Source organism: Marmota marmota, unplaced genomic scaffold, assembly GCF_001458135.2.
Source record: "Marmota marmota marmota unplaced genomic scaffold, marMar, whole genome shotgun sequence".
Taxonomy (NCBI): domain Eukaryota; kingdom Metazoa; phylum Chordata; class Mammalia; order Rodentia; family Sciuridae; genus Marmota; species Marmota marmota.
In genome coordinates this window covers 9,303,559-9,327,205 of record NW_026000241.1, presented here as the reverse complement: position 1 = coordinate 9,327,205, position 23,647 = coordinate 9,303,559, and the positions used below count along the sequence as shown (strand labels likewise).

The 23,647-nt window shown below is 40.9% G+C and overlaps 1 protein-coding gene across 1 annotated transcript; it reads right to left on the bottom strand.

Annotated features, from left to right (window-relative positions):
* Positions 1 to 16,983: 16,983 nt before the first annotated feature.
* On the bottom strand, positions 16,984 to 22,868 carry LOC107145422 (C-C chemokine receptor type 1). Its single transcript, XM_015489372.2, has 2 exons — positions 22,539 to 22,868; positions 16,984 to 19,170 (listed from the first exon to the last, which is right to left on the bottom strand). The coding sequence occupies exon 2, from the start codon at positions 19,101 to 19,103 to the stop codon at positions 18,036 to 18,038; it is 1,068 nt and encodes a 355-aa protein (XP_015344858.1). The 5' UTR covers positions 19,104 to 19,170; positions 22,539 to 22,868; the 3' UTR covers positions 16,984 to 18,035.
* Between the last annotated feature and the right edge of the window lie 779 nt (positions 22,869 to 23,647).

Sequence of the window (23,647 nt, the reverse complement as noted above, 5' to 3'; positions counted from 1 at the left end):
CAAGAAACATCTGAGAAACTGTCACAACTAAGAGGAGCTTCAGAAGACACGGCAACTAAATGTTATTTCCTGGATACAGAAAAAAGGAGCACAGAATATAAACTATGAAATGGAAATAGAACACGGTCTTCGCCGATAATAATGTACTCATTGTTGGTTTATTAAAATAAGTGTAAAGAATTAGTAACAGGGAAAATCAGGTGTGGGTGCACCAGAACTCTCAATGTTGTCTTTGCGACTTTTCTGGAATCTAAAGCTGTCCATCAGTCCCCAACATGAAGGTGGTGCGCTAACTACTTTCAGGGCTCTTTTCCAGATGAAGACTAGCTGACTGATTCACTTGCCAGTTCATGTGTGGGGGTGTTTGGCCAGTGGTTTCTTGCCTTCTTCAAGTTCAGTTTTATATTTGTTAATTAGGACTCCAGCCCCAGTCTGCAGCTGCCTGGGGGAGCAGGCTCCTTCTCTGCATCCCTGTTTTTCCCACTTCCTACTTCCTCTTCTCCTCTCCCTCATGGCAGATGTTGGTCTTTCCTGCAGGAACTCTGCAGGAGTTGCCTGATCAAGAAATAAAGTGTCAAAGTGCAAAGAGGGGGACTGGATCCAGGGCAATGTTGAAGAATCAAGATGAGGAACACAGGGTAACAGACTTGGGATTCTTAAAGGAGGAGCCTCACATCAGAGCTTTAAGCCACTTATTCCTTTATTCAAGAAATATTTTAAGGTGCTTACTATGTGCCAAACCTCTGTTAAATGCTATAAATAAAATAGTGAGTAAATTAAATATATTCCCAAACACTGTACTCACTCTGGATTACCTGGACAATGAGCATGTTGACATTAGCAGCACTTTTTTTTTCCTATAGGAGGGGCTACCTACAGAAGGGGCTGCTCCCAAGTAGGAGAGTAGCATCTTTCTATGGTCCCTGAGGCCTCTACATGCTGAGCAAAGGGTACTATACTTTGGATGCCGAATGTCCCCCACAGGTCCATGTGCTTAAGGTTTGGTCCCTAGAGTGGTATTATTGGGAGGTGGTGGGACCTTTAGGAGTGGGAGATCCTTAGGGGTGAGCCCTCAAAGAGGAATGTGGGTCCTGGGTCTCTCCCGCATGCTCTGTTTCCTGGTTCCTGATGAGGGTGATTTGCTCAGCCACAGACTCCTGCCATGAAGTGCTATCCTCATCAGAGGCATAAGGAATGGGGTTAGCTGACCTTGAACTGAAATCTCCAAAACCGTGAGCCAAAAATAATCTTTTCTCTTTATAAGTTCATTGCCTTAGGCATTTCCTTAATGCAATGCAAATTTGATGAATGCAGAAAATTGGTACCAAGGAGTGAGGTGGTGGCTGCTATAACTTTGCCTGAAGATGTAGTATTGCCTTTGGAATTATTCTGGTTATGGGAGGAGTTTGGAAGAATTTGGAGCAGAAAGCTTCTTTCATTTATTCAATTAACATTTTGTAATTTTCAGGACATAGATCTTATTCATGTTTTGTTAGATATATACCTAAATTTTTAATTGTCTTTGGAGCAATTGAAAATGGCACTTTTGTGTATATGTATGTGTGTGTGTGTGTGTGTGTGTGTGTGTGTGAAGACAATTTTAACAACACTTTATGTTCCTAGCAAAATTGAGAAGAAGGTACAGAGAGTTCCCATGTAGCCTCTGCCTCCATAAATTCATAATCTCCCCTATTATTACCATCTCCCACCAAAGTGACACATTTGTTACAACTGATAATTTTATCCATAGTCCATAATTTACATTAGGGCCCATTCTTGGTGTTGTACCATCTATGGACTTGATAAATGTATAATGACACATATCTACTATTTTAACATTGTATACAGTATTTTCACTGCCCTAAAAATCCTCTATGCTCTGCCCATTTATCCTCTTTTCCCCCTAGTATTGTGTTTTTAATGGTTCTTTCCATGTATTTGTTAGTATATAAAATCTAATCAACTTTCTTTGTGTGTTGATCTTGTTTATGGAAATTTGCTAAACTCAGTACTTAGGGGATTTGGGGGACATATTTCTCTGGGATGTTCTGTGTAGACAATCATGTTATCTGAAATAGACCCATTTTAGTTCTTCTTTTTCAATCTGTATGTGTTTTATCTCTTTTTCTTGCCTTATTGCACTGGCTAGATCTTCAAGTAACCTGTTAAGTAAGGATGGCGAGAATGCACATCTTTGCCTTGTTCCCTACATTAGGGAAATAATCATTCATTCTTTCACCATTAAGTATAATGGTGTCTCTAGATTCTTTGAAGTTGCCTTTTATGAAATTGAGGAAGTACCAATCTGGTCCAACTTTGCCAAAAGTTTCTTTTATTTACAAATGGATGTTAGATTTTGTCAGATGTACATCAATTTATATGATAATGTGTTTTTTCTTATTTGACCTGTTAATATGATGAATTATATCTATTGATTCTAATGCTGAACCAGCCTTGGATACTTAGAATAAATCTCATTTTTTATACAGTACAATTATTTTATTCAAATATTACTATGATTTGATTTACTAATGTTTTTTGAAGATATTTGTGTCTAAGTTCATGGTCTCTAGTTTTCCTTTTTCTTGTAATGACTTTGTCTTGTTTTAATATTACAATAATACTGTCCACATACAATGAACTGGGAAGTATTGCTCTTCCACTTTCTAGAAGAAATTGTTTAAATTTTGACATTAATGTTTCTTTAAATGTTTGGTAGAAGCTTCCAATGAAATTTTCTGGTCTTGAAGTTTTGTGGGTTTTTTTTTTGTTTTGTTTTGTTTTTTCTTTTTGGTCAGGAGTTTTTAATTTGCAAACTCAATTTCACTAATGGTTATTATATTATTCATCTTATCTACTTCATCTTGGCTGAGTTTTGGCAATTTGTGGTTTCCAAAACATCAATCCATTTCTTATATGTTGTTAATTTATTAGGGTAAAGTTGAATGTAGAATTCTTTTGTTATCTCCTGTTTTATTCCTGACACTGGTGGATTTGTGTCTTCTCTCTTTTTATCTTTGTCAATTTTCTTAGAGATGTATCACTTTTATTGATTTTTTTTTCAGACCAACTTATTTTTATCATTGATCTTTATTGTTTTCCTGTTTTCAATTTACCTAAAGAGTGCTGACAAAGATTACATATATTCAAGGTGTAAAACATGGTGGTTTGATATGCATATGAATTATATAATAATTATCACAATCAAATTAATTAAACACATTCATCACCATCCATGCTTCACCATAGGTACCCAGAACTTGTCTACTTTATAACTGAACATTTGTGTCCCTTGAGCAACATCTTCCTGTTTACCCCACCATGTAGCCCTTGTTAACTAACCACTGTCCTTCATCTTGTTCTATGAGTTCAACATTTTAGATTCCACATGTAAGTGAGAGCATACAATGTTTTTTCCTTCTGTATCTGGCCTATTTAACTTAGCATGATGTCCTCCAATTTCATCCATGCTATTACAGATGACAACATTTTCTTCTTTTGGGGGCCGAAGAACATTTTACTGTGTGTGTGTGTGTGTAATATTTATTTATCCTTTATCCCTCAGTGGATACTTAGGTTATTTCCATATCTTTGTTCTTGTAAATAATGCTGCAGTAATCTCAGGGGTGCAGATATCACTTTGAAATACTTTTTCAATTTCCTTTGGATGTAGCCAGAGGTTGGCTTTGCTAGGTTATGTGGTAATTCTATTTTTAGTTTTTTGAAGAATTTCCATACTGCTTTTTACAATGGCTATCCCACTTACATTCCCACCAACAGTATTCAAGGGTTCCCTTTCATTTACATGCTTGCTAACACTTGTTATCTTTCTCTCTCTCTCTCTCTCTCTCTCTCTCTCTCTCTCTCTCTCTCTTTGACAATAGCCATCCTAACAGATGTAATATCTCATTGTGGTTTTCATTTGTGTTTCTTGGATGACTGCATTACATCCCCACCAGCAATGTAGGAGGGTTTTATATCTTCAAACCCTGTCTATCTCCATACCCTCTGTGTGTACTTTTGTTGTTTATCTTATTTATTTATAGCTATTCTAGTGGGTGTGGAATGGTTTCTCATTGTGGTTTTAATTTTAATATTTTTTCATATATCTGTTGGCTATTTGTATGTCTTCACTTGAAAAATGTCTATTTAGGTCTCCACATTTTTGGCTCTTACAAATAGGCTATAAACATACACTTAGGTACAAGTCTTTGTTTGCATATATGTTTTTATTTCTCTTGGGCAAATACCTGAGATTGAAACACCTGGGTCATATGGTAGCTGCATGTTTAATTTTTAAGAAGCTGCTAAACTGTTTTCTAAATGGTTATACCTCAGGAGTCTTTTTGTACTATATGACCTAGAAACTCAGCCCAAATGCAGATTAAATTTTTTTTAGTTTCTTTTTTTTTAGTTTGTGTATGACAGCATAAGGCATTATAACACTTATTACACATACAGAGCACAATTTTTCATATCTCTGGTGGTATACAAAGTATATTCACACCAATTCATGTCTTCATACGTGTACTTTGGATAATAATGATCATCATGTTCCACCATCATTTATAACCCCATGCCCTCTCCCTTCCCCTCCAACCCCTCTGCCCAATCTAGAGTTCATCTATTCCTCCCATGCTCCCTCTCCTTATCCCACTATGAATCAACTTCTTTATATCAAAGAAAACATTCAGCATTTGGTTATTTGGGATTGGCTAACTTCATTTAGCATTATCTTCTCTAAGTCCATTCATTTTCTTGCAAATGCCATGATTTTATCCTCTTTTATTACTGAGTAATATTCCATTGTGTATATATGCCACATTTTTTAATCCATTCATCTATTGAAGGGCATCTAAGTTGGTTCCACAGTTTTGCTATTGTGAACTGTGCTGCTATAAACACTGATGTGGCTATGTCCCTGTAGTATGCTGTTTTAAAATCCTTTGGGTATAGACTGAGGAGAGGGATAGCTGGGTCAAATGGTGGTTCCATTCCCAATTTTCCAAGAAATCTTTACACTGCTTTCCATATTGACTGCACCAGTTCACAGTCCCACCAGCAGTGTATGAGTTTACCTTTTTCCCCCACATCCTTGCCAACACTTATTGTTGTTTGTCTTCATAATAGCCTGCCATTCTGACTGGAGTGAGATGAAATCTTAGAGAGATTTTGATTTGCACTAAATGCAGATTAAAATTTTAACCAAAAAGATTCCTATTGTAGTTTGACTCATAAAAGGAAAAAACTTGGAAATTACCTGAATGCAGCAAAAGAAGCATACATAGGTAAACCATGCTTCTTTCAAGCAATGAAATAATATACAATGAATAGGAATATTATTTATAAGGGCTGGGGGTGTAGCTCAGTGGTAAAATACTTGATTAGCATTGTACAAGGTCAAGAAGAAAGAGGAAGAAAAAAAGAAAAGATTACTATTTATGGAGTTTTTTTTTTTTTTTGTAAAGTGGAGAACATTTTGGATAAAATGATAAGTGAAAAAAATCACAATGTATCAATTATATCTCCAGTATAATCATTACAAACAATCTTAACAAGGGGCACCAAAAGAAATGGGTTTCTTTCATTCTTTTGAAGATTCTTTTCTATAACTTCAATTTTTTTCTCAGTGGGAAAAAAACATGTATTAACAACTTTATTGCGGTATATTTTGCATATCATGAAATTCTCTAATTTCAAGTATACAATTCAATAATTTTATTAAGTTTATTCAATTATGGAGTCTTTACCAAAAAATATGTTTTTAATCCTTCCAATAAGATCCCTAATGCCCAGTCTCTGTTCCCAGTTCAGGCAACCACTGATCCAATTTTTCTCTCTGTAAACTTGCTCTTTATGGATATGAGATGAGAATCTAATGAAATCATATAATATGTGGTTTCTTTTGTCTGACTTCTTCCACTTAGCATAATGTTTTTTGAGGTTCACACATTACATAGCATGTCAATAGTTCATGCCTTTGTATTGCCCAATAGCATTTCATTACATGAATATATATTTGGTTGCTCTATTTGCCTGATGATGGATATTGAGTTTATTTCTGCTTTTTGGTTATTAATGTTGTTGTAATCATATGCAAGCTTTTTGTGGGCCTATGTTTTTATTTCTCTTGGATATATGCCTAGAAGTGGAATCAGTAGGTCCTATTATATCTCTGTTTAACATTTTGAGGAAATGCTAAACTATTTTCCAAAATAGCACCAGCAATTTGTGAGGGTATCACACATATCTCCATATCCTCTGTAACATTGTTGTTGTATATCTTATTTATTATAGCCATTCTAGTGGGTGTGAAATAGTTTCTTATTGTGGTTTTAATTTGCAATTGTATTTCTCTAATGTCTAGTAAAGTGGAACATCTCTTCATACTTTATTAGCCCTTTATGTATCTTATTTGATGAAACATCTCTTCCTATTTTTTGTTTATTTTTGATTGGGTTGTTTTTTTTTACTATTGAATTGCACGAACTTTTTGTAAATCCTGGATACAAACCTTTTATCAGTTATGTGTTGTGCCAATATTTTCTCCCAGTTTATTTCTTGTCTTTCATCTTCTTAATAGTGTCTTTTGAAGTGCAAAAAAAATTTTAATTTCGGTGAGATCCATTTTGTCAATTTGTCATTTATAAACTGTGTTTCAGTGCTGTATCTAAGAAATCTTTGCCTCGCCCAAAGTCCTGAAATTTTACCTATGTGTCTTCTTCTAAAAGTTTCATTGTTTTAGCTTCACATTTAATCAATGACTCATTTGGAGTTAACATTTGCATATTATGTGAGATGAGTTCATCTTTTTGCATACACATAATTTTATTATAAAATGTTTTTCTGTCATGTTAAAATTGATAATAGCTTAATATTCCATTTCATGAACATGTCATACATGGTGTCGAGCCGGTAACTGTTTAACTATCTCTCATAAAATAAAGTCCTGAGTTTTAGTATTTGCCAGTTTCCCTGGTATAAATACTCCAACCATGTCTAATTTCAAACTACCCGTATGACATAACTTATGAAGGTAGAAAGAGATCACCCAACTGGTTCTTGTGAACTGCATCAGGCCGGCTTCAGCACAACCCTGAGTTTCTATAACCAATCTCTGGGTAAGAAGAGCAAATGCTATACTTTTGCTTCTTATCTGTCCTTCTTTTTGCTCTCGATATACATAGGATACAATAAATGAATCAGGAAGAAGTGGTCTATTTTATTCACTGCTATAAATGAACACTGGACTTTTGTAGGGTTCTGGTTTTCCCTAACGATTAAAGCAGCTGCAGGCAGCATCCTTGCCACTTTTCGGTGGTCTCAGTTAGTATTATCTATCACATTTACTTTCAGGACAACTCCCAGCCTTGCTTCCTTAGTGTAGAGAATCAACTTTTGATAAACAAAAGAAGTACGAAACTGCTTGAACTTCTGCAATTCGGCAAAGACACATATTCAAGATTTAAATTATGGAGTGACTTCCCCTTTTGCTTTGGTCCTTCTCAGAAACTTAATTTTAAATAAAGAAAATGCTCAGTGGCCACGTATTTGTCTTGACAGTCACTGGAGTCATGTCAAGTGTGAATGGCTGCAATGTGTCAGCTTACTAAAGGGTGTCTTGGGCATGAGTCATGCGAGGAAAGGAAATCGTTAGAGTGTCACACATTCAAAGAAATGCACCCAACCTTATTTCTGAGGAAACTCTTTTAAGAAGTGCAAATAGAACTGGGTGGTCACTTTGGGATAGTTGCTTTTAATAAGTTTTTGTTTAGTTCCTGTGTGTATCTTTATGGTAACTGCATAGCTTTATCCGCATTCTTGCAAGTTAAGAAGAGACAGAGGCCTGGAAAGTGGGAGAATAGTGAACAATGGGGGACTTTGGAGAGTTGGGGACAAGGCTCTGGGCAACTACCACTACTTGATAACGCTTTTTTCAAAGTCAATATAAATACCGTTATTTTAACTTCCCATATGAAAAGTGAGGGAGCGAGAGAGAGAGAGAGAGAGAGAGAGAGTTAATTAGTTTTAGTGCTTATCCAGGGCTATTAATTTATAATATTTTTTAAGCCTGTGTTCAAAGCGTGCACTGCGAGTCACCTCCTGAACAGGAAACTCAAACTCAGTGTCTTATCATGGCATCCTGCTCTGGCCCCAAGTCTTAGCGCATCAACCTACATTCCTGGCCCCAGACCCTGGTTCCTCTACATACCATGGACCAAACTTAGTGTAGTTCCCAGAGGGAGTCGTGTTTCTGGTCTTTATTCACATGATACCCTCGTGCTAGAATGCTCACCCCACCTTGCGCTTCTAAGAAACACCTGCTCATCATTTTCTTTTCTCTTTCTCTCCCCAAGGCCAACTCTTCCCTTTTCTCTCCCCTCCTTCTTTTCTTTCCTCCTTCATTTCTTTCTTTTCACCAAAAGTAACTTTCCTTATGATGTGGTCATTTTCAAGGTTGGGTGGCACTGAAAAGCATACAGAAGAAAAATCAACGTGGCCCCTCGTGGAGGCTTTATCCAGTCTCAGTCTAGTTAAGCTGGAACTACGTTTCCCAGAATTCTTGGCCTCTAAGGTTCCAGGTTAGCACAGGCCAGGAAAGCTATTTGATGTGAGTCTTGGAGGAGGGTAGAGTAGTCATGGTAGGCTATGTAGCTGGAAACAACAGGTGCCAGGCCCTGGGGTGGCGTATGCACCTTGCTGCCCGTCTGCTAGCTTACCTTATTGGTGGAGGACAGCACTTGGACTCTGGCTCCTATAGCTTCCCTCCTCCTGCTGCACCTCAAAGTCTTAGGCCAGGCATGTGTGAATCTCCATGGCGAGGGGTATAACCTCCTCTGTAGGAGTTATGGAATACCGGTTGGACGTGGAGACAGATGCAGGCCCAGTTTGTCCCCAAAGGTTTTGATTTACCCTTTCAGGTTCCACTTTGTCATTGCTCATATCCTCATCTCGCTTTCCTCCCTTGTTGCTGGCAGACTTATGGAGACGTCCCACTCAACACTGGTGACAGTCCAGGTGAACCCACCCACCAGCTCCCATAATTGCATCCAATCTGGTTCCTCAATAAATCCCTTATTCAGAGGCACCCAGACTTTCTTAGTTCATTGCCCTTAACATCTCAGTACTTTTTTCTCAGTGTCCTGATCCAAAGAAATGCAAACTAGTTCTTCCTATTAAGTGGTTTGATTCAAACAACTTAACTTGTTCTAAAAATTTATTGGATATTTGAAAAAATTAAAAAATAAACTGAAAGAAAAATAACATTTGATTTTTATTCTTAGGTAATCAGTATCAACAAGGCCCAACCTTGGAAACTTGCTCAATCAGACACTGTCACCCTCAGTTCCCTTTCCACACTGCTTTTGTCTCAAAGCCATCACTGAAAACTCAGCTTTGTAAAGACACGAGAACTTTGAAAGAAATGTACTGCAATCTTGTGTTGAAACTGTGAACTCCCTCAAGTTAATAGTGCTGAGGGTGTTCAAGACATGTCAGGTACCGAGGTATATTCCCTGAAAGCTGGAAATAATCCATGAATTCGTTGTGGCCCTGTGGGTACCTTGGCACACAGTTTGGGAACTAAGCTCTTTGTCTCGTATCTCTTTTTTGATTAAATCCTGACCACACAAATTTGGGGTGTGTTCCTTCTGCTATGGTTTGGGTGTGGTTTGTCCCCCAAGGGTTCATGGGATGGAGACTTGGTCCTCAATGTCAACGTGGTAGAACCTTTAAGCTACGGAGCCTAGTGGGAGGTGATTATGTGACTTGGGGCATGACTCTTGGAAGGAATTAAGTAGTTCTCATGGGACCCCAGGACATTCCTGCAAGAGACTGTCCCCCTGCCCATACTCTGATTTCCTCCCCTTTCACATATGCTCTCATTAGGATGCCCTCCACCGTGCTGTGATGTGGCTATTAAAACCCTCACCAGAACTGAGCAGATGTGGTCAGCACCAAGCTCTTGAACCTCCAAAATGATGTGCTAAAAAAAAAAATCCCTTTTCCTTATGAAGTACCCAACCTGAGGTATTTTGTTATAGCAATGGTTTTGTGCTGTGTACATAAGAAATGTGGACCAGAAGACTTCTGTGTACTTTTTCTTTTATCTAACAATATGGTGAGCACATTTCTATGTCAATAAAAATCTTTTCAAAAATCATTCATGCCTGCATCAGGTACCATATTTAGCAATGTTTAACATTTCCACAATTATTAAACTTTCCAGCTGTTTTCCATTTTTACTATTATCTATTCATATTACCTTAAAGTGGATTCTTAGAAGCAATATTACTAAATGAACTTTTTTACAATCTCGATACCATTGCCAAATTGTTTTTCAGAAATAAGTGGCTAATTTATATTCCCATTGAAAATACATGACAGTGACTATTTTGCAACATTTTAAAAAATTTTATTTTTTAGTTGTAGTTGGACATAATAACTGTATTTTATTTATTTTTATGTTGGTGCTGAGGATTGAACTCAGGGCCTTGCATGAGCTAGGCGAGCACTCTACTGCTGAGCCACAACCCCAGCCCGTGCCACATTTTTACTGCATTGGGTATTTTCGCTAATAAAATCTCCTTACCACTTACAGCAAGCCAAAGAAGAGTATCAATTTTAATTGGCATTTCTTTGATTACTAGTGTAATCTGTATTTTCTGTTAATAGCTATTGCATTGATATTATGACCTATCTGTTAAAATGCTTAAAATTATTTTAAAAATAATTGGGCATATTTATGATTTTCTTATTGATTCATAAGATTGCCTTATGAGATTAGACACTTGGGGCATCTTGTCTTAACCATTAGTTTGTTACATTTTTAATATTTAATGTAACATCTTTGGATTTCGTGTTTATAATATATAAGCTGGCAAATTTCTCATTACAATACTCTTCTTCTTTGAAATATTCTTAGACTGTCTCATCTGATCATTATCCAAATGAATTTTTGATTTGTTAAATTAAGAACCAAGACAAAATACATTTGGATAAAAGTTGAGTAAAAGCTACAAAGTAATTTTGTGCTGGTCTTTGAGTCTCACATTGAGCATTATCCCACGGGATGGTGTCTCCCAGCTCATGTGACTCCTGCCCATTATGGAAGGCTTTGGTTCATGGTGGGGTGGCAGGTCCTTCTTGAAGTGGTCTTCATATCATAGGTATCTAACATCAGGGACTTGCGTCAAATAAAGTGATGAATGAATGAGTGGTGGACGTGTGGCATTTGAATGGACAAATAAATAAATGGATATATAGAACTTATGGGCAAATTCTCCTTTTCCTCTTCCAATATTTAGTTTCCAGGTTGCTGTTATTGCTCTTTGGGAAGAACAGAGAGAAAAGAGGCTTAGATGTTTCTATAAGTGAATTCAAAATACCTTCTGGCGGCTTCAGAACATCTAACAGCTCCATACTAGCAGGGTCTCTGTGTTCAAATCACCTTGATCTTTGACACAGAGCAAGAAAGCCCACCCATCTATGTGAGGGGAGTAACCAAGATGCCCCGGGTGGACAGGATAGGGCAGCAGGTGTGTGAGGTTAAAGTTGGAGGGAAACTCCAGCTGAGGAAGTACAGATGAGCTAGGTGTGGCAGGGCATAGCACCAGGTGTGGGGACCGAATGACAGCCCTACAAGGTCTTCTTTGACAGTCACACACCTTGTTCCTTTCATGCCATTCAAGTTTTAGCCTTCTCCCTGTTCCTCAGTTCTTACCACAGAAAGTGAAAATGGGAAGTGAAAGAGGTACCAATAAATATTGGGCAACTTCAGAGCAGGCTAATCCTGCCAAGTCCAAATTCTTGCACAGCATAGAGGTCTGGAGAGAAGGAAACAAAATCAGCCAACATCAGAGTTTTTATTACCCCGGCCAAGAATGAGTCTTCCAACTCTGGAAAATCAAAATGGATTCTTTCCACCTGATGTTTTTCTTTTGTGTGTCTCAAAAAAATATGTACATAGTATTTTTATTTAGATAGATGATATCTATGTTGGTCAGCTATTCACTGCCATGACCAAAACACCTGATATAAACAAACTAAAGAAGGAAGCCCTTATTCTGGCTCAGGTGCAGAAGTTTCAATTCATGGTTGGCCAGTTCCATGGCTTTGGGACTGAGGTGAGGTGGAACACCATGGCAGAAGGTGAGACAGAGGAGAGCTGCTCAGGTCATGGCAACTGAGAAGCAGTATAGGGGCTGGGGGGAAAAGGGGCTGAGACAAAATACCCTTCCAAGGACACTCCCTCAGTGACCCACTTCCTCCAGCTAAGTCCCACCTCCTTAAAATTTCTACCCTTTCCAATAATCCATTCACGTTATTAATCCATCAGATGGATCAATCCACTGATGAAGTTAGAACCCTCAGGATACAATCATTTCTTAAAAGCCCCATAATCAGTCTTTGGGGGACATTCCAGTTCCAAACCAACAAGATCTATGTCTTTTTTAAGGCCAGCACTTGTTTTGTGGGATCATCTGTGTTGTTAGGAAGACTATCCAATCCATTTGTTTTACTTGGTACAGTACTTTATAGTTTATCTTCCATGTTCTACTAGTCTCCTAGGAATGGGCACCAAGACTGCTTCAAACTCTCTGCTCTTGAAAATAAAACTATAATATTCTTCTTCAGACCTGGGTTGGAGATGCTGGATGATAGGCAGATGTAAATGAGTTCAGTCTGTATCACCATCAGTTGGAAGGAAAACATTTTTTTTTGTTTGGGTCCTTGGCTGAAGGAAGGCATATGAAAGAAGGAAGTAAGACTCTTCAAGGCATGAGAGAGAGTGGCTGCTGAGGATCTGAGAGCTGAATAGAGATTGCAAGGTTTGCAATAGCACTGGGAAAAGGTAAAGTTATGGCCCAGCCAGAGAGGATAAACTGTCACATCTTTTGAGTAAAGGTTATGTCCTGAGAAGTGTTTTCTAACTTTAGCATGCATCAGAGGCCCTTAGAAGACTTATTATAATACAGATTGCTGGGGCTTGCACTCAGAATTTCGATTTTAGTCATTCTGAGAGAGGGCCCAAGAATTCATATTTTTAACAAGTAATGCTGTTGCTGTTGAGGACCACAGCCTTAGAGTAAAGGCCAACCCTTGGGACTAAATTCCAAGTTGAAATAGATACATCCTAACAAAGAACAAGACTAAGTTGGTCAGGGCAAAAAGGATACAATAATGATTTAACAATCATGGCAAGAATAAATGGCACTCAGTACTTTTTACAGGACGATAATAATACAGACACCCTCTAATATACCATCAATTTTTGGCATGCAGTAAAATATGTGTGTGTGTGTGTGTGTGTGTGTGTATGAAAAAGCAGGAAAATTTGACCCATAATTCTTTTAAGTTAATGAAGACAAACTCCAAGATAACTTGAGAAATTAGAACTAGCACTTTAGGGCTTTGAATCAAGTATTATAATCAAGAACTTAAAATAATAAATGGTTATAATAAGTGAACAGATGTAAAAATCTCAGTGGGAAAATGGAAACAATATTAAAGAACCAAATGGAAATTCTAGAAATGATAAGTGCAGTATCTGAAATAATTCACTGGAGGTGAATTAACAGGTAATTAACAGCATGCTAGAGGCAATAGAAGTTCATCAGTAAATTTGAATGCAAATTACTGAACACATCTTAAGAAGGAAAAAAAGGAACTTAAAAGGGGAGACAGGTGTCATGGCTCAGGGTGTGTGGTGGGTGGTGGTGGTGGTGGTGGTGGTGGTGGTAGGAGACTGAGGTAGGAGGATTGCAAGTTTAAGGCCAGCCTCAGCAACACAGCAAGGCCCTAAGCAACTTAGTGGGACCCTGTCTCTAAAAATAAAAGGGGACGTGGTTCAGTGGTTAAGCATCCCTGGGTTCCAACACCAGTACCAAAAAAAAAAAAAAAAAGAAAGGACATTAGAAACACTATTAAGCAGTTTAATAAGGTATAATCAGAATCCTAGAAGGTGAAGAGAGAGAGAATTGATCAGAATTTTTTTTAAAGAAGTATTTGAAGACCTAAATGACTTCAAATTGGGGAAAGATCAACTTAAAAATTCAGTAAGTTTTATAAACCCTAAACAAGATAAACACAAATAAAACCAAAATGCTAAAAATTAAGGTTAGGGACAGTACTAAAAGTCATCATAGGAAAAAAATGACACATTTCATAGAGTGGGTAACAAGGACACAATAACTTATGACTTCTCATTAGAGACAATGGTGTCCAGATGACAAGAGAATAGCATACTTAAATCAAAATTACCCTAAGATTTCATCTCACTCCGGTCAGAATTGCAGTTATCAAGAATACAACCAACAGAAAGTGTTGGTGAGGATTTGGGGGAAAAGGAACACACATACCTTGCTGGTGGGACTGTAAGTTGGTACAACCAATCTGGAAAGCAGTGTGGAGATGCCTTAGAAAACTTGGAATGAAACCACCGTTTGTCCCAGCTCCTTGATCTATTCCCAAAGGACTTAAAATCAGCATACTATAGTAATGCAGCCACATCAATGTTTATACCAGCTCAATTCACAATAGCTAAACTATGGAACCAACCTAGGTGTCCTTGAATAGATGAATGGATAAAGAAAATGTGATTGATATATATATATATATATACATATATATATATATACATATATATATATGTATATATATATATACACAGAACGGAATGTTACTCAGCTTTAAATAAGGTAAACGGATGGAGCTGGAGAATGTTATGCTAAGTGAAATAAGCCAATCCCCCCAAAATCAAAGGCCAAACGTTCCTCTAATAGGCAGATGCTAAATCACGATGGGGAAGAATAGAGTTAACTAAGGACTAGGGAAGAACAGAGTTAACTTAGATTAGGAGAGGGGAGTGAAGAGAAGGAAGAGGAGGGGATATGGGAATAGAAAGGATAGTAAAATAAAACAGACATTATTACTTTATGTATATATATGACTGTATGACCAATGTGATTCTACAACATGTACAATCAGAAAAATGAGAAAATGTATCCCATCTATGCATATCAAAGTGCATAAATGCATTCTAGTGTCATGTATAACTAATTAAAACAAAATTTTAAAAAATTTAAAAAGCATGACTTTCTTCATCTATAGAAATAAAAGAGTTGTGATATATTTCTTAATGACTCTGAGATCAATTCACAAGAAAGACATATTAATATGCTATGAACACAGCATCTGTCCCATTGGAAATGCCTATACTAGCTGGGTAGCCTGCATCTAATCATCAGACATCAGCAAACCCAAGCTGAAGGATGGTCTACCAGCTGATTGTGGTGCTCATAAATGCCAAAGTCCATAAATGTCTAAAGAAGCTTGGGATCCTGGATTGAAAGAAATTGGAGAGGCAGACAACTAAGTTAAATCAGCGATTTTGGATCCAGGGTTTACAAATGATGTTATTTGCCAAGTGAGCAAAATTGGAAAGAGGGTTGTAGATCCTCTGATGATATTGTACAGGGCTGTTTCCTGTTTGTTCGGTGAGAGAACATCCTTCTCAATAGTAATAACACAATGAAGCGCTAAAGGTGGTATACCCTGGGCTCACAACTTGCTTTCAAATGGTGCAGGAGGATATTGTATAACAAATCTCTCTCCTTCTCCTAGGATGATAAATTTAAGGCAAACATGGCAAAATATTGGCAGCCAATGGGGAATCTGGTTGCACTGAGGAAATTCTTTGTGCTTTCCTGGCAGCCCCTCTGTAAAGACGAAGTGGGGGAAACGAAGTAGGAGCAAATAACAAGGAAGTTGGGGCTGAGCCCCAGGAACACAGGCTCCTGGGAAGAGGAGGTGGAGTGGAAGAGCTGGGTGTCTTGGGTGAAGGAGGAAGGTGTGGGCAGGGAGGAGTCAGAAGTCTGACCACGTCAAGTTGGAGGAAGACTGTCCTGCTTCACTTGTTTTATTTCATCTAATGCTCAGAACAGCCTCCTGAGCCTCACTTTATAGATGTGGAAATTGGTTGACCTCCATTCAACCAGCATTTACTTAGCACTTACCATGTGTCAAACATGACTGAAGTCACACACACTCAAAAATCTTACGTGTGATCGTGTGCCTATGTGTGTGCACCTAGGAAACAGCATGAAAGAAGATGCATCAGAACACGAACATGCTTAGAGAGGCCAGATTTGAGTTCTGGGTTTTCATTTTTTTTTCTTTGTGTTTTTCAGCTTTTTCTGGGTTTTCTACCATTGAACACAAACTGCCTTTATAACAAGGGAAGAGGTAAGAATTGCTTCAAAAATGAAAGTGGAGGATATTGGGTAACATTCCCTGTTACAAAATCACTGTGGCTCAAATGCTGTTTTTTTGGTGCAGTTATTTTACGAGGCGTGGTGGACAGATGTTTCTTAATTTGTTGAGCCTCCTCTCCACTCTGCAGAGGGCTGGCTGGTGGCTTTTCAGATGGAGAGCTGATATCCACCTGAGTGTGACCCCTCCCTGCCAATAGAAGTTTGCCACACCATGATGACACCAGCCTCTTTGTTCAAAGATGACATGTGTACACAGTCAGTCCCCAGTCCTGATCTAAAGGGAGAAGGTGGCTTGGTAAGAATACAACTGTAGTGTCCGTAAAAATGGGAGAGGGCGGAAGTTGTCACTACATCCTAATGTGAGACATGCATCAGTTTAGGATGCTCTCCATCCCTCTACTTCTGAGCTACAACCCCAGCACAGACTGGTCTACGTTCAGCCTACTGCTGTCCTGGCACCAGAAGCTCCACAGCTGCCGCCACCCATCTGGCCTGCACTCTGTTGGCATCTCTGTACCTGTGCACCCCACTGAGCTGAGCACTCTGCAAGAACAGGCTCTCCTGGCACACCAGTGTCTCCCACGGCTCCAGGAGTGTCCTTGGAATGCAGCAGGTCCTCACCACTGCTGGATCAAATCGATTTTGCAAGCCATGATGGAGAAACAGATGGAGCATCCCTATAGTGGACTTCAGTACGGGCATCCAAAACAAGGCTTTGAATGATTTATTGTCCTAGGGACGTGATCACAGCATATTGCTAACTAAACACAACAGTAACAGAGTACATGAGCGGCTTTGTGTTAAGGGCCCCTGAGCCTCTCATACCAAGATGGAATCCCCACCACACCACCCCCAAGGCTGGGCCTCTTCCTTGTGGGCATCCTCCCTTCCGGCCTCAGACACTGCCAATTGGTACAGGAGTCATTTTTCTGCTGTGAGACCCAATGGGGGCAGTCACAGCTCTGATCCATAAACCCAAAATGTTTGGATGGAGAATCAGTAGGAAGAAAACCAACTCTGCTTCCTTTCACCTGTTAATTGATTTCTGCAATAAAGTTGTCAGAATTTACCAACACATTCCATTTGCAAGGAAGGGGGATTCTGAAAAAATAATCAGAAAGAAAAGAACAGTAAATGGAAGTGAGGAATCAATTCCTTTTATGAGTATTAGGAAGCACAGTCCGGTCTACGTTCAGCCTACTGCTGAAGTATTTGATTTTAGCAAATATCAAATTCTAAGGGCTTTCTTATTCTACTGCAAAAAAAAAAAAATCCTTTTTCCCACTCGGTCTCAAGTTCTTTCACTCTGAGTTCCATGTTCTCCAGGACTTCCAAGAGCCCAGGCCCTACGGTGGGGATGGGTGGGGACAGACACCTGCTGGCTACTCACTGGCTATAGGGTTCAGCATAGAGTCAGCTGTGGAAATCACTGCTTCCAATGCATTGGTGATGGATGGAGGGGGTGGATCTGGTACTGCAGTGGCTTTATTTGCAAATGCTAATGTTCACTCATATCTGCTGTCCAAGCCCCTCCCTGTCACACATTGTCTACCAGGGAGAAGTTCATGAAAAGATTGAAGCTCCAGAAGTAACTTAGTCTAGACCACCACCTTTAAGATCCCCAAGTGTCTATAATTCCATGCTGTGCCAGGTGTCAGAATCAAGCTGGGAGAGCTGTGTTGCCTCTTCATCCTGTCCTGGTGGTACATGGGAGGGCAGGTCAGTCCCACTGGCACCTAGATTGCCCTCCAGGGGTGTGAGTCAGAACCCAGCAGAGAGTTCATGCTCCCCGGTGGATGGAGTCATAGAGCTGACCCTCTCCAGCCTATCCACAGAGAGGAAGGGCAGCCACTTGGCCAGGTGCACGGCCACGTGCCTGTGGAACAACTGGCGGAGGTACTTCCGGAACCTCTCACCCACAAAGACATAGATGACGGGGTTGACACAGCAGTGAGTGTAGGCGATCACCTCCGTCACCTGAATGGCCACGTCCAGCTCCCTGCTCTGCACACACTGGTTGGTGAACAGGTACTCTTGGAAAGCAGAGACAAACATAGTCAGGTTGTAAGGGGTCCAAAAGAGGAAGAAGGTGAGCATGATGACAAAAATCAAGCGGACGGCCTTAGCCTTCTTCTCATTGGGCCGACTGAGCAGAATATTGATGATCCCCGTGTAGCAGACGATCATGACCAACAGAGGCAGAACCAGCCCCAGGATGTTCAGTTTCAGAGCCTGGAAGCGTTTCCATTCTTTGAGGCTTTGGTGAGGGAAGTGGAGGCTGCAGGTGTTCCGGGTGAACTCCCACTGGGTCTTGGAAAAGTAAAAGCCAGGGACGGCAGCCAGGAGGGCCAGGGCCCAGGTGACGATGCTGGTGATGATACCAAAGGTGACAGTCCGAGCCCGTATTGCAAACACAGCATGGACGATGGCCAGGTACCTGTCGATGGTCAGCAGGATGATGAAAAAGATCTCGCTGTACAAGCCCAGGTAATAAGACCCCGAAAGCAGCTTGCACATGGCACTACCGAAAACCCAGTTGTCCTTCAACTTGTAGTCAATCCAGAAGGGCAGCGTGAAGAGGAAGAGCAGGTCAGAGATGGCCAGATTGAGGAGGTAGATGCTGGTCATGCTTTGGAGCCTCCTGTGCTGCATGAGGACAAGGACCACCAGGATGTTGCCAATCAAGCCGATGACAAAGACCAGGGAGTACAAAGGGGGCAGCAGTTTGCTCCCAAAGGCCCTCACATCCACCTTATGGCACGGGGTTGTGTCCCCATAGTCATATTCAGTGGTCACTTCGTAGTCCTCTGTAGTGGTGATAAACTCCATCCTGGTGCCTTCTGTGGGTCCAGGACAATGATCCCTTGGTTGACTTTGCTATTAAAGGCGGTGGGCTCTCTGTGACAAGGACAAGATAGCGGTTACATTTCTTCAACCACTGATAAGTGCTTACTGAGTGCCTATTGTCTACCGTGCCTGGAGCAAGGAATGGTGAGCAAGAGAGACCCAGGTCCCCTCTGCCCTTGTGGACCTACAGTCTAACAGGCAACAAATGAGCACGTGGATCATTTTTCAGTCCCTTAGGTGGTAAGTGCTGTAAAGGAAAAGCTCAGTGGATTGAAATCACAGAGGAAAGGAGCAGGTGCCATGCTATTCACAAAGTGCCTCCCAAGGGCTAAGGCACCAGACTGAGTGTTCAATGACTCTTGAGAGGGCAAACTATTATTCCCATTTTAGAGGAGATGACACCAAAGTCCAGAGTGTTAGGAAACATGCCCAGGGACACACCTGCAAGAACAAGAGTGGAAGCTCAGAGCCAGGAGTGGGGGACTCTCAGTGCCCAACCCCCAAACCACTGAGCTTTCCTGCCTTTGCTCACAGTGATGGCCCTGTGCCCTGGAGCCCACAGGACTCTGGGAAGGAAAATGGTCCTGGCTGAGAACTAAAAGCTCACAAATAGTTTTTCATGGCTTTGGGGTTTAAAAAGTCTCAGCCAAGGGTGACAGAGTGAAAATGTGTAGGCATCTCTTTTTTTTGTCTTTTTTTGTCACAAAGACTGGTGGATGCTACTGTCATTTGGTATACAGAGCCAAGGATGTCCCATAATGCAAAAATTAATTTAACCCAAACACCAATAAGCTGCCACTATGAAGCCCTAGCAGTCAACCCCATCACTCCATAGGTGAGGACACTGGACACCAGAATGGGCTCAGCCTGGTCCATGTTGCATGGCCCTTATGTGGCACCGGCCCAGCTGCAGGTGACTCCACAGACCTCCTGTAGGAGCCTTGGGGAGGATTCAAAGGAAGCACAGGCCAGGAAGAAGGTTGTGACTAGAGACAGAAGACTGGGAGTCAGGAAGGAAATGCTCAGAGTCATAAGGAGATGTCACATGGGAACCCTAACCCTAACCCTAACCCTAACCCTAACCCCCAGCACTTACCAGGCATTCAGTATCAGGGGACCTTTCCTGCAGCGGCCTTTTTCTGGGACCATTCCCCACCATGATATTCCTACCAGGATGTCTTACATTTCAATCCTATTCTGGAGTCTGTATCCCACCCTGAAAATCCCCCTTGCTAGGTTTCTTTGTAGATAATCTAGAAAGTGATTTCCTTGACAGTGACAAGGACAGTCCCTTCCATGTGAATGACACTTTACAATTTCTACAAAGTTGATGACATGGAGGTAGAGAGTAGGATAGCCGCAGGAGTGGTGTGGGGAGGGGGTGGAGAGAGGGGGGCCGATGGGTACTGGGTATAGGACAGGAGGACTAACTTCTAGAGTGCCCCTGCAATGTACGGTGACAATGGCTGACAACAAATAAGTGAATACTTCACAATAGATAGCATAGAGAATTTCGAATGTTCCGGGCATGAAGCAATAGATATGCCGGTTACCCTTAGCTGATCATCACAGGTTACATACATGTATTCAAATGTCACAATGTGCTCTCTCAATATGGACAATTACTGTGTGCCAATTAAAAATAAAAATATTGGAAAATTAAAAACCAGAATTGATTTGGCCCAAATCCCATTGATTTGGCCCAAATCCCAATCAGTAAAGTAGGAGGCACCTACTTTACCACTCCTGTCTTGAACCCAGGTGTTTAATGCTTCTACTGTACTTAAGAAATCTTTCCTGCTAAAATAAATAAATAAAAAATTTAAGAATTCAATTTTCTACAGTGACTGTTGGAGATTAAGACATATGATGGGTGTCAGGCACCCTGGGTGGAAAGTGAGATATTTTGTTAGGGTGAGAAGTGGGGGGCCTTTCATTTTCCGATCAGTCCATCCCTGTGGCACCCTCCTCTATCTCTGCCTGACCAGCCCTTGTTCTCATTTTGGGGAACCCAAGCTGGTAGGCTCCAAAGAAACTGCACTAGTGATTTCTGCCCTCCATTGCCCTTGCTAGTGCTGACCAGAGCAGACGGCTCCGTGTCTGCCCTTTGAGGTGGGCTGGTAGGTTTACAGTGAAAGCTAAAAAACTTGGGATGCAAAGCTGTCCCCAGTTTCTGGGGAATTTTGGCAAAAGTGAAAGCAAGCTTAGCTTGCGTGGTCAGGTACCATATTGAGCAGAGCCTCCTCCATACTGCCCTGACCTCCGGCCCTGTTGACTACTGCCCTCACTTGTCCGTAGCATGCAACCATTCCAGGTTCTGCTACTCCCAAAGGGAGCTGATGGAGCGGGAGCTTTGGAGGAGAGACCAAAAGACCATGTCACCATTGAACCTTCCAGGCTCACGAATAGTCTGCTACAAAAGTCAACCCCAAGGTCACTGCACAATGGTCGGCTATCACCTTGGAGCGTGGAACCTTCCAGCACTAGTGTCTTTGGCTAGCTTAACTGTTTTATAAGAGAAAGTGGTGCAGGTCTCTTCCCGACTCACATTCGGCATGTTAGTAGCTTGACCACAGAAGCAGTATTTACACCATGGAAATGGGCAGACGCCACAACACAGGGATCTTTTTTTAGGGAAAAGTCACTGTTACACATTTACTAACCCATCACTGCCCAGGCCTCAGAGACTGAACAGCTCAGAGCTGTCCTGTTTGATGAAAAATCAGTGAAGGGCACCTAGCCTGGTGGCAGGCTATGAAAGCTTCTGGGAGTTTCCAATTCCTCTTTGAATATCTGCAATCTTCTAAGATCCCTCTAGGGAGGAATAGTGGGAGTAGATACCTGCAGGTGGCTGCTGTGCCCTTCTATCTTCAAGGCAAAGTTCTAACCTGCATCTTTGCTAATAGAACAGAATGGATGTACGAGAGGCCATCTGGCCAGCTCTCTGCCTGCAGGGTGGGCAAATCCTGCCTCCTCAAAAGATAGTCAGCAGACCTGATTTTGAGACTCCTTGGTTCCAGTTAAGAAATTGGTTAAGTATCTGCAATGTTTTTCCTAAGGGATATTTTCCTCTTGCTACAATTTCTCATATACCATATTTGGTTTGCCTTTACACGGAGAAATGGCAAATAATTTCTTCTTAAATAACTTCACACAGAAGGCTCCTCTTGTCTCTTCACACTAGCTACCTTTCTTTATCAGTCACCAACAATGTTCAAGAAAGCTTTCTTTTTAGCATTTTACACCTGAGCACCTGGCCTTATAAATTCTCCAGTATCCTCAGTATTGCTACCCTATTAATTGCCTTACAGATGTATCAATGGAGTACTTAGACATCTCCCGAGACCTCAAATCATTCCCCAAGCATATCTTTAAGCAAGAGCAACTGAAAACACAGAAAAGACAAATGCCACTTACTCTGGTTCCACGGGACTTTGTCCACACAGCTTCAGTTACTGGAACTTTTAGAGTATGAATTCAAGGTTCAAGGTCCAGACCAAGTAGGAAGCGCTCAGCTTCCTGTGAGATGATGGAGATTGGAGTCAGGTTTCGCAGTCTTTCAGAATGACAAGAAGAGGGTGAAGTTCTTCTTTTTGTATGGTTGGGTATTCATGAATGGCTGCTACGCCCACCAGTGGCCAACTCCTGGAGGTCAAGTTCACTACAAGTATTTTTTGTGCTCACCCTGCTACAATTCCAATTCCAGGCTTCTCCTTGGAGCTCTTCCCTGAAGGAATTGGGCGGATTGGGTTGGGAGGAGTTCAGTTGCGCAAGGTATGTGACAATGAGCTGTCCCCAGAACTTGTGGAGCAATTGGATGTGTATGTGTGGGAAGGAGGCCCAGCAGAGAGTTCTTGTGGTCAGTGGGTTGACTTTGCTTTTTTTTTTTTTCCTAAATTGCAAATGAAATGATTTAAACCAGAACCTTAAGTCTTTTTCCTCAGAACCATCTGGCTGATAAATGAGAACAGAAAGTGGTGGCAGCTTGTCCTTGGGACCTCTAATCTACTCCACATCTGCTCACTGGCCCTCTTCTCTCTGCTCCCCCGTCCCTTCTCTGCCAAACCCCCCAGAGTGGTTTCATCTCCAGAAATCTCCAGCCTGGAAGGAATACAGGTGAGTTGGCTGAGTTTAGGCAGGAGTCAAACACAGGCCAAGTTCAAATCCCAGCAGGTCACTGCCCCTTCCTAAGTCTTGGTTCTTACTCTGTCAAATGAGAATAATGAACACCTGCGCTCACAGAGGAGGCTGGGGTCAACTTGAACATGAAAAATGTCAGAGTTCCTGGCACAGAGAAAGTCGTCTGGTTGGGCTGGGGCTGGGGCTCAGCGCTCACCTAGCACATGTGAGGCCCTGGGTTCGATCCTCAGCACCACATAAAAATAAACAAGTAAAATAAAGGTATGTGTCCATCTACAACTAAAAAATATTAAAAAGAAAGAAAGATGTCTGGTCAATGATGCTTCCTGAAGCTCTCCTCACCTGTGCTGCCACTGTGCTGTGCCATCTATAAAATGGGGGGGGGG